The sequence below is a fragment of the Colossoma macropomum genome, unplaced genomic scaffold (genome assembly GCF_904425465.1).
Source record: "Colossoma macropomum unplaced genomic scaffold, Colossoma_macropomum, whole genome shotgun sequence".
In the NCBI taxonomy this organism is placed as follows: Eukaryota; Metazoa; Chordata; class Actinopteri; order Characiformes; family Serrasalmidae; genus Colossoma; species Colossoma macropomum.
The window spans coordinates 22,088,502-22,103,422 of record NW_023494794.1 but is presented as its reverse complement, the minus strand read 5'-3'; the positions used below and the strand labels follow the sequence as shown (position 1 = coordinate 22,103,422).

At 40.1% G+C, this 14,921-nt stretch overlaps 1 protein-coding gene across 2 annotated transcripts in view; it reads left to right on the top strand.

Moving 5' to 3' along the window:
- The window catches only part of mcc (MCC regulator of WNT signaling pathway), a 168,001-nt gene that overhangs the window by 16,120 nt on the left and 136,960 nt on the right, over positions 1–14,921 (top strand). Inside the window, exon 1 of one of the 2 annotated variants that reach the window (XM_036580591.1) lies at positions 12,813–13,413. The exons of the other annotated variant lie outside the window; for it this stretch is intronic. Coding sequence (XP_036436484.1) covers positions 13,360–13,413 — 54 coding nt within the window. The 5' untranslated portion in view covers positions 12,813–13,359. Of the gene's footprint in view, positions 1–12,812; positions 13,414–14,921 lie in introns of those variants that run through there. 2 annotated transcript variants of the gene reach the window in all.

Sequence of the window (14,921 nt, the reverse complement as noted above, 5' to 3'; positions counted from 1 at the left end):
TTCCAGCCTCAACAAATGAACGTGGGCCGTAGAGGGGAGTGAGCTGCTTTACCTCTTCTCTTGAAATGGAAACGCGATAATGTAGGATATGTTTATGATTATGTGAACCATCTTTGCGTGAGACTCAACTGCCCGTCTGCCGTGTCGGTTGAGAAAGCACACTGACGGTACAAGACTGCTTGGTCAAGCCTGGCTGTTGTTTTAGTGCCCCTTGCTGTAACGCTCAGATTGCAGATTGCGTTGTGTTATGAAATGCGTCGTGACGCATTTTTCAACACACCTACACACAAAACCCCGTCTGTGTAGCTCGGAGCGTCTGCGTTCGCGTCCTTGTGTTAAGTATGTTTTGGGCCTAAGAGCCGAGGAATCAACTCTTTTGGAATCCACTACCAAAGTTTAGTGCAATGATGTACTTTCTGGTCAACTGTTTCATCCTTGTTTTCAGGGAGAAAGTGCAGCACACAGGAAATCACACAGCGGGTGTGTAAAATGATAAAGCAGGAGATGATGCCCATTAGCGTGGTGGATGGCAGTGGTTTTGAGAGCTGCTGAGGGAGGCAACTTTGGTCAGACTCTGCTTCTGCAGACCGGCCAACAGACTGCTCAGTAGACCGGCTAGTGCGGATATGCTCGCTATTTCTCAATGAAAGAAGATTTAACCACATGACACAGTGCTAAGCTGGGCTACAACAAACTCTTTTTAAATGTCTTGTTGCTTCTGTTGAGTGTAGCCTTAAGCTGTGGACTGCAAATATGTAAGTTAGTTAATGGTCGAAAATACTTAAAAGCTGTAAGCTACCGACTTGCAGTAGTCTAAACGAGCATGAGTAAAGTCTGTCTGGTGAAAAAGTCAACCTATTAGAGTGTAAAAAGAAATGACAGTGTGAAAAATCAGTTTGCTTCAAGTAGTTAAATTCTGCTTGATCTCGAACTGTTACAGCACAAAGTGGAGAATCCAGAGGGTGAATTGTCACATCTTCTTTCTGAAAAATACTAAATGGAAAATGTTACTCAGTCAACATGATATCGCTTGACATTCACTGTTGCAGAAATAAGTTACCCAGCAAATACTAACCGTTTACTAAACTACACATTCCCTCCACAAGCGTCCTCAGATCAGGACTGCTTGTACTCGCTTGAATTTTGCTCCACCCCTGCCAAGAAAATAGTGAGTTAACAGTCTTGTATGATCGCGGCTTCATGCTGATTGGTGTTTAAACTATGCATGTGAACTTCAAGCTAAGCCCAGTCAGGCCATATATATTCATTAACTTGCTAATAATATGTGATAAATGTAAGTAAGTAGATTATATTTATGTGGCCTTGTTTATAAAAGACGATACTGCTTGATATTTACATGGGTTGTCTGTGGTTTTAGGATTATTGTTCAAAAGAATTTGCCAAAATTCACATTTCTAATGCAGACATCACATAAAAACATGGTGCTGGATAAAACTATTAATTGTATGCTAATAAAAACATCAGTTTGTGGGAAAAGCCCTTTGCCAGCCGGGCGAGAATGAGGTTGAGGTGTCGTAAAAATATTCTTTGGATCACTGCTTTACCAGGTTGCAGTGGTGTAGGCGCTGTTCTGCCTTCCTCTTTGCTTTCAGCTTCCCCTGTATATGGGTCATTCTACAGAAACGTCCATTTTTGTGTCCCTAGCGTTTACAGATATATTACACTTGAAAAACACATTAGGGTTACAGTTTATTTATATTTTAAAATAAAACAATAAGATATTTTAACAGTTACACCTTCTTGAGCCTCAATTTAGCAAAATCGGTGTTAAATCAATTATATAGAATTCCAAGTGCCACAGAAGAGCTCGCCCTCACAATCATGTGTAAAGGGCGAGGCCATATATTGAAGTAAAAAATACTTTTTTCTGCAATTTTTACTGCAGTAATCTATACATGACTCTGAAATATATGTATTAAATGACACAAAGACAAATAAATATTATAAAATATATAAAGAAAGCTGTTGTCCCCAGGAGTCGTGTCACTGGTGTTACTGCGTCACACAAAATCTCCTATTTTGAAATAAAAATCACACTGATGACATCACTTGACTTCCTTTTACTTATTTTCTGAGGATCTGTGAAGAAAAGCACATGGTGAGTCCACTGTGTCTTTCAGTTATCAGAAATGTTCTCATTTAGCTCATGATTTCATATGAAGTCACTGGTGTGACCGACTTTATTCTGTGGAAATTGTGAAGAAATAGAACACAAATGGATTAAATTACATATTTTAGTGGATATTCTATGATTGACAACATGTGGTTTGATGCTCTGTAGCAGCCATTTTGTGAAACGCATTTTTCATTAAAAATGTCTCTGGTGTTACTTTTCTTGTGTGTAATACCAGTGAGGATTGGTAACACCAGCGACACCTATGGACAGATTTAAAAAGTGGGCGTTTCTGTAGAACGACCCACATCTTCAGTCCTTCTCCTTCCTCAGTTCACACTGTTAATCCTATACCCTCTCTACATTCATGTTCTATCCATGCTTGCACTTTTTTCCTACTCTCACTACTCTTTCTCTGCTCACTTTCTCTCTCTTCTCTCTCTCACTTCCCTCTTTCAGCCGGAGCAGCAGTGTTATTCTAGGTGGTTTATATTATAGCTACACCAGCTCTCCCTCCAGGTTCCTCTGGAGAGACGGCCATTTATGCCCCATGAATATTAACTCATGGCTTCAGGCGTTTTGCGCCCTCAAGCACTTTTTTGCACTCAAATACCCAATCGAATTCTGATTTCTGTTCAAATTGCATTCGTGGAGTATCTGAATGGACTTCAGCAGGCCTGCTCGAGTTCACTCCAATCATACTTAGGCGACCTCTAAACCACTGAAGAGCTTATAAAACCATATTGTGAAAGTAATTGTGCATAGCAGTAATGGTCCCCTAGGCTGGCTGGCGTATGTCTGTGTGATTGCGCAGCATGTGTATTGGAGTGTGTGTGTATGTATGTGTGCTGACTCTTTGATGAGCCAGGCTGGATGAAGACCTTGCGGGCTAGTTACAGGGCCGACCAAGTTTGATGGCAGCGTGTAGGTCACCCTGCTCTCACTGTGAGTGCATCATGAGAAATGGGGCAGGTAGTGGAGCTCGACTCACTGAGGGAGCTGGACTGCAGGATTAGAGAGAGAGTTGGAAATGAAAAGAGAGCGATATACAGGGCTGTACAGGAACGGTTTTGAGCATTGGTGCTTGGAAAGTAGCACAAATTAACATATTGTAGCGCTGAAATAAAGAACTCCTTGTTCTAAAAAGTATTCATCCCTCACTGTAAAAATAGGTTTGATATTGTAACTTAAAAATCTTGGTCAGTTTTACCTGAGATCTTTCATCTTACAATGTAAGTTAATGGAACAAGACATTTTACATTCTTAAAGGCAAGGTAATTTAAAGGCAAGGGTTGCTTACAAGGTTTTTAAGTTAAAACCTTGACCCATTTTTTGACAGTGCCATTAGTTGGACAGTTTTTTTGTTTTAAATGTGAAAAAAGAAGCAGCGTGTAAAAGATTAGATTTTTATTGTTTATTTTGTGACCATTTTTCTGAAGATTATTTCAGATTCCTTGCAAGGGAGCCCCATTAGCACTCAAATAGTGCTTTTGTGCATCAATAAAAGAGACAAAACCCCCACATGAACCCACACCAGCAGGTGCATATAATTGCTGTCACAGATTTCAGAGCAGGAAACCAAATAGTTTATTACCAAAAGGTAAAGCTGAGAGTTATTTAATACGTAATTTTAAACTTTTTTTAATAAGTGAGTTTTTACATATGCAGTAATTAACAAGGAATATAGGCTAGAGATGCAAACACAGTGGGCATAGCAGTAAAATATGAGTTTACAGACATTTGAATTCGTTCCACAGTGTTTGAACTACCTGATGGACTACAACTACTATAAGCACTAGAAATGAACCTGTGTTGCATGTCTGGACAGAGGAGTAAATTGCTTGGGCAGTGTTTGATAATTATACTCCCAAGTAATTAAAATAGTAAAAAAAAAATGGACTGAAACGTCCATGAGTACTTAGTTGATAGAGAATAGAGATACGCACACTATACATAAATGTCTCTGACACGCTGTAACAGGACACAGTGGGTCAGATGCTCACGGACAAAACAAAGCTTTGAGGCTTTAATAGAAAAAGGATGATCTAATTCAGGGGTGCACAACTCCCTGTAGGGCCTGGAAGGCCGGTGTCCATCACAGTTTGGAGGTTTTCCTGCTCAAACACACCCACTTAACCTGCAATTAACAGATAAGTATAATCAGGTGTGTTCGAGCAGGTGAATCACCAAACTGTGCTGGACATCAGCCCTCCAGGACCGGAGTTGTGCACCCCTGATCTAATTACATAGTCCAAAACTAGGCTAGAGTCAAAACCAGAATGAAACGATTACCGAACAGGGGCATCGAAAGAGGAGTCAAGGCCAAAGCTAAGATCAAAAATAAGTAGGCAAGAGTAGAAACAAACAGTCTTTATAAGGAAGGTGAAATCAGATGCAGGTGTAACAGTTCAGTATTCAGGTGATGATCTTGAACCATTTGTGATTGAAGGATGGCTGTGGGGTGAGTGTCACATGGTCCCTTGGGGGATTCTGGGATTTGGAGTTCAGAAATGGATCTGCTGAGCGTTGTGCATTACAGCAGGGGTTCTCAACCTTTTTCACCCCAAGGCCCACCTGTTTATAACTATAAAGCTTAGCGGCCCACAGAAAAACTAAAATCAACTTTTTTTTAAATAGTTTTCTTTTTTTTTCTTAGTTGCTCACACAGAAAACCTGTGAATTATGCCTGAAAAGGATCAGATCGTCCATCTCACAGAAACCAAAATTTGCGGTTGTGTTAAACATCACATGTGGACTGTGATTTGGAGCTGTGTCTTTCCCACAGGAGTCACTGTTTGGTCTGGAGTCTCTAGTTTTGAGGGTTTTAGCGCCTCATTTGAAATAAACCTCACTCCATTCATGCTTTTGGATCAGCGTCATCACAGTCAACAATAATAATAAACGTTACTTGATTTCCGCTTCTTTGTCATCAGTTTATCAATTTGAGTTTAGCTACTCAGGTCGCTGATGCTCGGCCAGAAATCAAACATAGATCTTCGCTAATATTTTTTGGCTCGTCTGTTGTTTTTATCAGCTGCAGCTCGAGCTGCAGGAACGACATTAGAGCAGTAAGTCAGGCGCAGATTATACTGACGGTACTGCGCTGACCTGCTGGTAGAAGAAGAGGAAATCTGTTTCAAACTGATGACGTTTAATTAGCCTGCGACTGCGGTGTTTATACGTCTCTATCGGTCCACTACAAACTACTGCCTCCCCGCGAGTTCAGGCCCACGGACCACTAGGGAGTGCTTCATGGCCCACTGGTGGTCTGCGGCCCACAGGTTGAGAAACCCTGTACTACAGGGCCAGAGGGAGGTGTGACACGTGTGCTACTATGTGCTATTTGCAGACGATTCATTTCTCCTAGCACATGCACCAATACTGTCGCATTAACAAATCTAACATCACAATTAGGTATGCGCGTGAGTGCGTGAGTACTTGATTAACTATGCGAGGTAGTATTCTGAAAATATTCTGACAAACTAACGTGTCGGATATTATTTAACTGAAATGCCCAACCGTAACAATATACTCAGAAAAATGAATTGTGATGTGATTCTTCACAATAACAGTAGCATATCATCATAGTGCCAAGCCCCGATGGAAACAGTTACAGTGGTCTTGAGGGCTGCAGAGGGAAGTTTCCCAATCTCTATGCCAGAGTTTTTGGTTCCAGAAACTTTATATTTTTTAAATGCAGCTACGTTCTGCATTGAGTAATATACCACATCAGCAGTGTCCTCACCAGGCTGTAATGAAAACCCATGGGGCGAGTTTTCAGTAGTGAACAAAGCTGTTAAAGTGTGTTTCAGAAAATGCAAAACTCCTCAACGACCTTTGCCAGGGCTTTGCATATTTCTGGGTTTTTCTATGTGCTTTTCATACTTCCTCTTCCTCCTTTCCCCTCTGGAGAATTAAACGGTTTTGACCACTTTCTCTTCCCTAAGGTTAAGTATGGACCAAACTTCTACCAACGATATGATATCGTTATTATGATGCGTCACAGTGTCCTTCTCGTATATTAAGCGCATCATCAGTATGTTTAAAGCACCATGGGTTAATGGATAATTAACCCATGGAAGTCACAGTTACTGACAGCGATTACAAAAGCATGGTGTAATTTTGTATTAGCTGTCACCTGCAGCTCATACACGTAAACATTCTTTACATTTCATCATCTGTTTATCGTTGTTTAACGATGTTTTATTGCACTATATAATCAAATATGTATTGAGTAATTACAAATGAATAGTAAAAATGTTAGAAATTTAAGTTTAAAAATACAAGAATAATGAATAAATAATGCAAACAAAACATGCAATGAAAATGTTTTGCGCATTATGAAGGAGACCCTGAACTGTTGAGCAGCTGAAATCCTATATCAAACAAGAACAGAAAAACATTTCACTTTCAAAATTACAGCAACTGGACTCCTCAGGTACAGAGTGTATTTAGAAGAAGAGGTGATGAAACACGGTGGTAAACATGCAACCGTCCGAACTTTTTTGGAACGTGTTGTTGGCATCAAATTCAAAATGGGCATATATTTTTCAAAAAACAAAAAAAAATTCTCAGTTTCAACATTTGATATGTTGTCTTTGTTGTATTTTCCTCTATGGTTTACTTGATTTGCACATCATTGCATTCCTATTTTTATTTACATTCTGAACAGCATCACAACTTTTTTGGAAATGGGGTTGTACTTTTCACCTGGAAAAGCTTATTTAAGGATCACAATTGGACCTTGAAACCACTGTTGTACCTTTTGAGGGAACATTTACATTGTTTGTACCTTGATGAATGATAAATGTAGCTGCACAGAAACTTTATTTCTAACAGTGATCCAACCTCTGAAAATCAAACATAGTGATATATATCGTGTAGTGTGAAACTGTCTTTGCGTGATGTTATCGTGATGTTATCGTATCGCCCACCCTTCTGCCTTCTGGAGCTTTGATTTGCGATTAGTTGACGGTGGGTTGTTCTTCAGTGTACTCTCAGACTCTCAGTGCTCTGAAAACATTTGTTGCAGTCGTTCTGTTGTACCTGGTTGCCTGCTTTGGAGAGATCTTCAAGTGTCTGACAACAGAGGCTTGAGAAACTATAGCATGCTGAATATAAATCATTCTCTAGGGGCTGATTTCGACTGACAGCTCAGACTTGTGTAAGTGTATCCTCTCTCTCTCTCTCTCTCTCTCTGTCTCTCTCTCTCTCTCTGGAAATCCTGTTTCTCTCTAAGCCTTGTGCTCTTGTCTCCACCAAACCCCATTGTCAGACGTACAGTTTTTTCTTTGAATAAACTCTGCAGTGTTTTGTCTGCGGTGCTGTGGATCTAGGCAGCGGAATTCTGAAGGCAGTGTGGGAACCCGTGTAATTCGTAATTGAAGGCAGATGCTTGCCAAGAGCTACACTGGTGTGTGTAAGTATATACCTGTCAAATCTTAATAGCAGTTTAGTTTTTTTGGCCTTCAAATCTAGAAACTCACAGTAGATCTTCCTCAGACACATGTTCTGACATAAATGTCCCACGTGCCGAACCTTTTAGAAAGTTTTTGATACAAATTTATATATATTATCTTTGTTTGCAGTTACTCAACATATTGAACCTTTAAGGCTGATGCAGAAAGTGGCTGTTTTGGCTGTTTACTCTGCTCCGCTCTGCTAGTGATGTGATTTCTCAGTGCTACTGCTGTATTTATTTTGATATGGAAAGATTATTATATGATGATAATAATAATAATAATAGTATTGAGCTAAGCTGAAAAAACATTTTCATTGTTCTTGAAGTTTATAGATTCTTGTGTTGTTCTCCTTTCTGCTTCTTCTGCGCAGATTAATGCAGAAACAAGAACTGCCCCAAGTTTCTCAAGCTGCACTTTGGCACGTGATGGTCACTTCTTACATTTCTTTTCATGAGACAGTGATAAATTTAGAGAAGTGATAAAGGTTCTGTAATGTAAGCAGTATAATGATTTAAAAATTTTGAAAATCCTTTAGCGGCTAGGTGTTAGTTTGTTTTATGCTCTTCCTGCGCTGGAAAAACGGGATGCATTGCACTTAGGGATGTACCGATATGGGAATTTTGGGCTAAGGCTGATATCTGATATTTTTTCTGTAAAGATCTGCTGATGCTGATTCATAAACATTTGTAAAATGTAGATATTCTGATTAGGTCCACTTGGGATAGCATTATAGAGTTTATTAACATCCATTTGTACAAGCTTTCATTGCAGTAATATTAATCCATAGCAGGTATTTTAGCATGTAATACATCATCGCCCAAATTAGGGGTGTCAAACTCAACCAGTAAAAGGGCCAAATTAAAAAGTCTTAACAAATCTGTGGACCAGAGAAAAATGTTTTTATTTCATTTTTAATTAATGTTGTGCTATAACCCGAACTGACCACTGTTTATTCAAAAAATATGGACACTTGTAGTAGATCTTTAAATATTACATGGACACTTGAAATACTCGAAATTTAAGTGTCCCTAAGAGTGCCGTCTTTTGAATGTACTTATTTGCTTGAACTAGACACCTGCCGTCCTTTCTCTGCTGCAAGTTCTTTAAGGCCATTGTCCCATTTCACCCCTTGCCCCTACCACTTGCCCTTAACCCTCTGATTTGTGCGTTCACATCTAGGGTTAGGGTGTACCATTTTTTGTTGAGATAGAGGGGTACAGGCGAAGTGTTTTCCCTTCTCTGCTATCATTGAAGACCGGCCAGGTTGCCTACAGAGCGCCGCTAGTAGCCTGTTAATGAAGTAATGTTGTTTTTTTTGTTTTCTTTTTTTTATCTGAGGGTTGTCCCATTTCATAGGGCAATATTTCAACCACTACCCCGTGTGACTCAGTTCGGGTGACACTTGGAAACAAGGGGTAGGGGTAAAAAGAAGAAATGGGATTGGGCCAAAGATGTGGGCTCAATTTCTGAGCTGCCAGGTAAATGTTCAGTGTTTATATTGGCTGAACTGCAGTTAGTGTGTTTGGTGATATGACTGGTGTGGAATTGCATAGAATTGTGTTGAACTGAGGTGTAATCGCTGCCCCATAGATGCACATTACATTGCGGTGCATGCTGGGGACTGTAGTGCAGAGCATTGTGAAACAAGCTAACGGGCCTTGTGTTTGAGATATGGGTCCTAAATGTTCTTTCGTTGTACAATAAATACACAATGAAATATCGTTTTAAAATATTCGTCAAATCTAATCATCGGTCCGAATCTGATGCTAAGCAATCATCTGATGATACCTTTATGATTCCAATATTATCGTGCACCTCTAGCTCAGTTTACTTGATTGAAATGTATTTTAATTCTAAATGAATTAAAATGTTGCATCAACACATTTCAGTTCTATATGAATTAACCTACGTTGCATCAGCACATCTGTTGCCTAGAGTGAAGAAAAAAACTGAAAGTGAAAATCTGTGTAGAAATGATGGGCACAGTGGAGTCAAATCCAGTTACACTTTTTCAGCGGTCAGCCGGTGCTGGAACGGTCTTTTTTAAGGTCTTCCTGCTTTAAATGGTGCTGTATCGCACTCCGTGTCACCAATTCTAAACGTGCATGACCGTGTAATGAACCTCAAATCTGATTTGTGTGGAGCTTTATTGCACTAGAGGGAGCTGTTGAGCTTCTACAGAAGCAAGTCCTTCACCTGCGTTCACAAACTTGACGGCTTGTTTCCTGTTTGCGCAAAACGCAATAGTTGCTGTGTTTGCATTGTTACAAAGCTTGAATACGTTTTCAGATGCCTTGAGACTTACACGCACGGCTTGGCGTAGATGAGAGTTAATGACGTGGTCCGAGTCTAGATCAAGTGAGTGCTTTGGTAATGGGCCCTGACACAGTGCTTAATGAAGAGTAGTCTAACAGAATGAAGTACACCCATAATTAAGTCTGTTACACAGCCTCAATGCCAGGAGCGGCCTATAATCTACTTAACAGCCCTCAGAGATGGTGGAGGGGAGAGAGGGAGAGAAAGAGAGTGTTTTGGAATGGTGCCAGGTTCTTTGGGAGGGGGGGTTAGAAATAGTGGATGGGATGTAGTCTGTTGAAACATGCCGTTACTGGAGGCTAGCCACTTCTCTTTTGTGCTGCCATTGCCTTAATGGGCCTCGGACAGGGGGATTGCTCTGTGGTTCAAGTGACCATCCACCATGGCTGAGAGACCGTGTGCAAGAGAGTGAAGCATGAGTCGAAAACGGAACTGACAGATGTGTGTGGGGAGGAGTGGAGAGTCTGAATGTAGACTGCGAGTGCCAGAAAAAGGAGGAATGCTAAGGGACTGCAAGGTTGAGGGCTGTTAAAGTCAAGTATGCTGCAGAGGAGAATAAGGCAACATGCCATTAAACCAACTAGACTTGCGGAGGACTTTTATTTTGCCCCAGAACTTTTTCTCCGCATCACAAAATCGTTAACAGTGTTATTTCATGAAAATGTTCAGCAGTTATGTCTGAAAACAGCTGGTAAATACTAGAACCCAAACAGTATTAAAAATTGTTCGAAATTCAAAATTTAAGGGGGTAAAAATTGTAGTAATTAATACCATCAGCTGATATAATTTTATATTATTATTTTAGATATAATAAACAGTATATAAGCAGTGTTTTACACCCCGATACAATTATAAGATGTCAGTTGTGAACTGTCATGTATGACTATTCTAGATAGTCAGTTTTCTTAAACACCGATAAACTGAATAAACTCAAGTCTAATACCGTAGGATTTGAGGGTGGAGCTACACGGTATTCCTTACAGAGCTACTTGGAATTCTTTGCATTGCTACTTAGAGCTTTTACGTTTTTCTTTTTTTAATCAGGTATTTTTTTAAGTCAGTTTTATTTTCTCATGCTAAAGGTTATGATTGGATACCAGTCTGTAGCTCTCTCTACGCCTGTAATCAAATTTTACGTCCCCTCAGTGATAAAACTCTCCGAACGTTGAAGTAATCGCAGGACGAGCGAGTTTCTAGTGGGCTGTATTTTCTACAAACCTAAAAGTTGATAATATTCTGCATGTGTGAATCGAAATGAATGCTCCATTCCTGTAGCTGCCGTTACAATCACCCCTTTAATCAGCCTGCAGGATCTCGCTTCTCTGACTGACTTCATTCTCTTTCTCCTTCAAATGCTGTTCCAGTGTAGAGAAGACCACGTCTACCACCCTGACCGAGTAAATGATTTAGAGGTTCTTGCAAAGCGACTATCATTTTACAGTTTGGGAAGTGTTTAATATGGATCCACATGCTAGGAGGCTAAATAGCAGCAGTCAAAAACCTTTCGAAAAAAACTGACAGGGCTGATCCAGACAGAATCAAAATCGAAGGGGAAGTTAGCCCAGAACCCCAGGTAAACTTAATCATGTCCGAACAGGGCTTTATCATTGGGAGATAGCAAGTTTGAATCCTAATTGAAATGGTTGATTATCTGCTTTGTCAGGTTGTTAATATCAGCTGATGTTATCGGTACCAGTCAGGCTCTGGTACACATTTGAGTTAAGTAAAAAACTTGCGTTACTGTTTTAGTATAATTATAGTAGTTTTTAGTTGTTGTATTTCTGATAGTTTATATGTTCAGTAGTAGTTTAGTAATCATTTTTATGTTACATTTATGCATCTTTTGTGTCGTTATTTGTAAGTAATGTGATATTTGTTATAATTTGGTCGTAGTTGCATAAAAAAGGCCACGCATTTGACAATCTCTAATGATGTATGAACTACTCTGCGTCTGTTTTCCGAAACTTTCGTACGGCGTGGAAACAAGTGAGGATTTGAATGCAAATGATGCACCGGCTTTAAAGCGCAAGCCTACCAGTACCTAATTTGCATATAGTTTACATGAAGCCCACCCTAATTCATGCGGATGTTTCCGTAGGGAGCCAGTTAAAATCCATTGTTCAGCAACTCATGAGCCCATTGCTGTGCTCATTGGTGGAGTTTGAGGTGGAGCAGCAAGTGCACAGCTCCCCCTGCTGACCAAACTTTATAGTGTCGAAATTATGACTGAAATGAATAAAATGTGAAATGTCTTAGCTTTTTAAGACGGTTGGATGTGACTGTGTAGTGTGTTGTTTTTTTTTTAAATAACAGACTTAAACGCTGTATTATGGCAGTGTATAGGAGGCTTCTGCACTAGCTTTGGTTAGTAGGGTTTATGTTGTGGGCGGAGTCAGTAGTATAAAACTGAAGCACAGTGTAAAATGTCTTTAAACCGAACATGGAATAGTTGCAGCATTTGTTTATATCAAAGTGCATGTAAAATAAACACATCCGTTTTTGTACTAGATTGTCATGCATAGAAGTTATTAGGATTATTGTTATTTTCTATTGTTGCTCTTATTATTGGTATTAAAGATGATATTGGTAATAGTTTGTGTTAGTTAACCACAAGTCAAGCATTTTTTTCATGTTGTTAAACGTTTGCGCTCAAATGTACTTAAACACACTCCTACTAGACGTGAGTTTGATCGTACAGACACGCCAAAGATGAAGGACGAATAACAAAACTGAGCTTATCAGATTTGGCTGCACACTACCGAGGGCCATTGTCTTGTCTTGCTTACTGTTTACCTTATCTTTTGCACAGAGTTGTACAGAATCCAAATGCCACCAATGTTTTGTGGCAGTGAAAGGGAATAAAGAGAGAGACAGAGAGAGAGAGAGAGAGAGAGAGAGAGAGAGAGGTGGACTGTGACTGCCTGCTGATGGGTTGGATTGTGACAGCAGGCAGTGAATGAATCCCTTCACTCACACAAATACACGCTGGTCTCCACTCAGCCTCCCCGCAGCAGTGAGGCCCCAGGGAGGTCCTTCTCCCTCCCTCTCTCCCTCCCTCTCTCTGTCTCTCTCTCTCTCTCTCTCTCTCTCGCTTCCTCTTGCAGTCTGCGTGTGTGGTTATGAGCAGTGCGGAGCTGTAGCCGGGAGTCTCCGGCAGGCTCTCTGAAGCCGTAAGCCTTGTTTCTCTTCTCTTCCTCTGTTTGGATTGCTTCTTTCTGGGAAAACCTGTGGAAAACCTTTTGGAAAAGCTCTGGAAAAGCTCTGGAAATCTCGAAGGCGCCGAGGATGTCCTGGTGGAAGCCGGAGGGAGTTGAGAGGAAGAGGAGACTACGTTTTTTCTCCTGCACCGGTGTATTTTTTCTTTTTTATCTCTGCTCCGGCTCCGGCTCTCACCAACTGTGGAATACTAGCCGAGGGATTTGAACTAGCTTGGAGAGTTTAGACACCATGAACTCCGGAGTAGCTGTCGGAGCTGGGAGCGATTTCCAGGCGGACAGCGAGGTAAGCCGCGATTCGGCAGAGGAGGTGTGGAGGGGTGTGTTCACCACTGCACTCATTTCCTCGCGAGGACATGTGGGTCCTTTTTCCCTGTTTCTGTTTCACTCCGTCTCGTTCCATTTAGAGAGCAAATCTAGCGATCTTTAAAAGCCGACTGCTTAAAATGCCTTAGTCATCAAAGGTGCGGCTTAGCTATAGCGACCAGTCCCGGTCCTGGATTGACCTTGCGCTGAATATTTTGATGTTTTCCCGAACTTGTAGTGCTGCGCTCTTGATAGTAAGGTGCTAAAAAGGTGTAATTTGGGACGGTGCCAATGAGGAACCACTTTTAATTTCCCTAAGAACCCTTTCAGTGGATGTTTCTCCAAGATACTTAGTTGAAACCTCTCAACCTTAAGGTTCTTTTGAGGTTCTTCGGAGGTTCTTCTAAGCCATTTCTTCCAAGAACACTTACATGAAGCTTTGTATGAAGGCACCATCAGATTTTCTCCAAATACTCGACCATTCAAAAGTTTGGAATCACTGTTCAGAAGTGGAGTCATTGTTTTCAGTAATGTAAAACCAGTTTTGTTGAGATACAGCCATGAAATTATTCTAATATAATGCTAATATTCTGTAGGTTTCAAGCAATTTGTGTTAGCATTAAAAAGCTTAATTGATAATTCTGATCAAATAGATATTTATAGTTATTTTGTGACAAGAAATTACTATAAATAGATAATTACATTTTATTATTTGGTAACATTTGCTTCTAAAAAAATACTTAAAATTGTGAATAAACTAGCATTTTATAGTCTAGTTCAGAACATTTCAGTCTACACTGTATAAAATACTGAATAACAGTTATTACTAAGTGATTCCATACGTTAGAACAGTCATGTGTTGAACCAAATAACTTAAGTTAGATCAAATTCATTCAGTCATAACACCCGTTTATTTCCCTTCATTATACTAATGCATTGGTTCCTAATGCTGATCCTGGAGTGTCCTGTCCAGCATATTTTGTTGTTTTTCGTGCTCGAACTCTCCCGATCCAACTGATCATATCATTAACAAGTTAAAGTAAGAAAGCACTAACATGTGCAGGACATGACTACCCCAGGACCAGGTCAGTTAGAGGTCATTTAGCACCGAAAGACATGCCCTTAAAGAACAAGCTCTGGCTTTTACTACTCTTTCTTACTTGTTTACTTTCTTTTACTCTTGTTTGTCCTCTGCCCCCCCCCGAAAAAGTAATGCATTGAATTGATTTGTTTAAAATGTGTGCATAATTTCCTTGTGAACAATGGCAAGTACTTAAACACAGTTACTGCCAAAAGTAAACTAAAAGGCAACTTTATGTTGATGTGATATGCTTTATGTGGAAAATGTGCATGTTTAAGTTCAATGACAAGAGCATCCTTCTGCATATAAAATGACAAAGAAAAAAATGACTGTAAAACTGGGGAAATAGCCAAATACATGATTATTTGTTGGGCTTTTGGCTGTTAAACTACATTCTGTCACTCGTT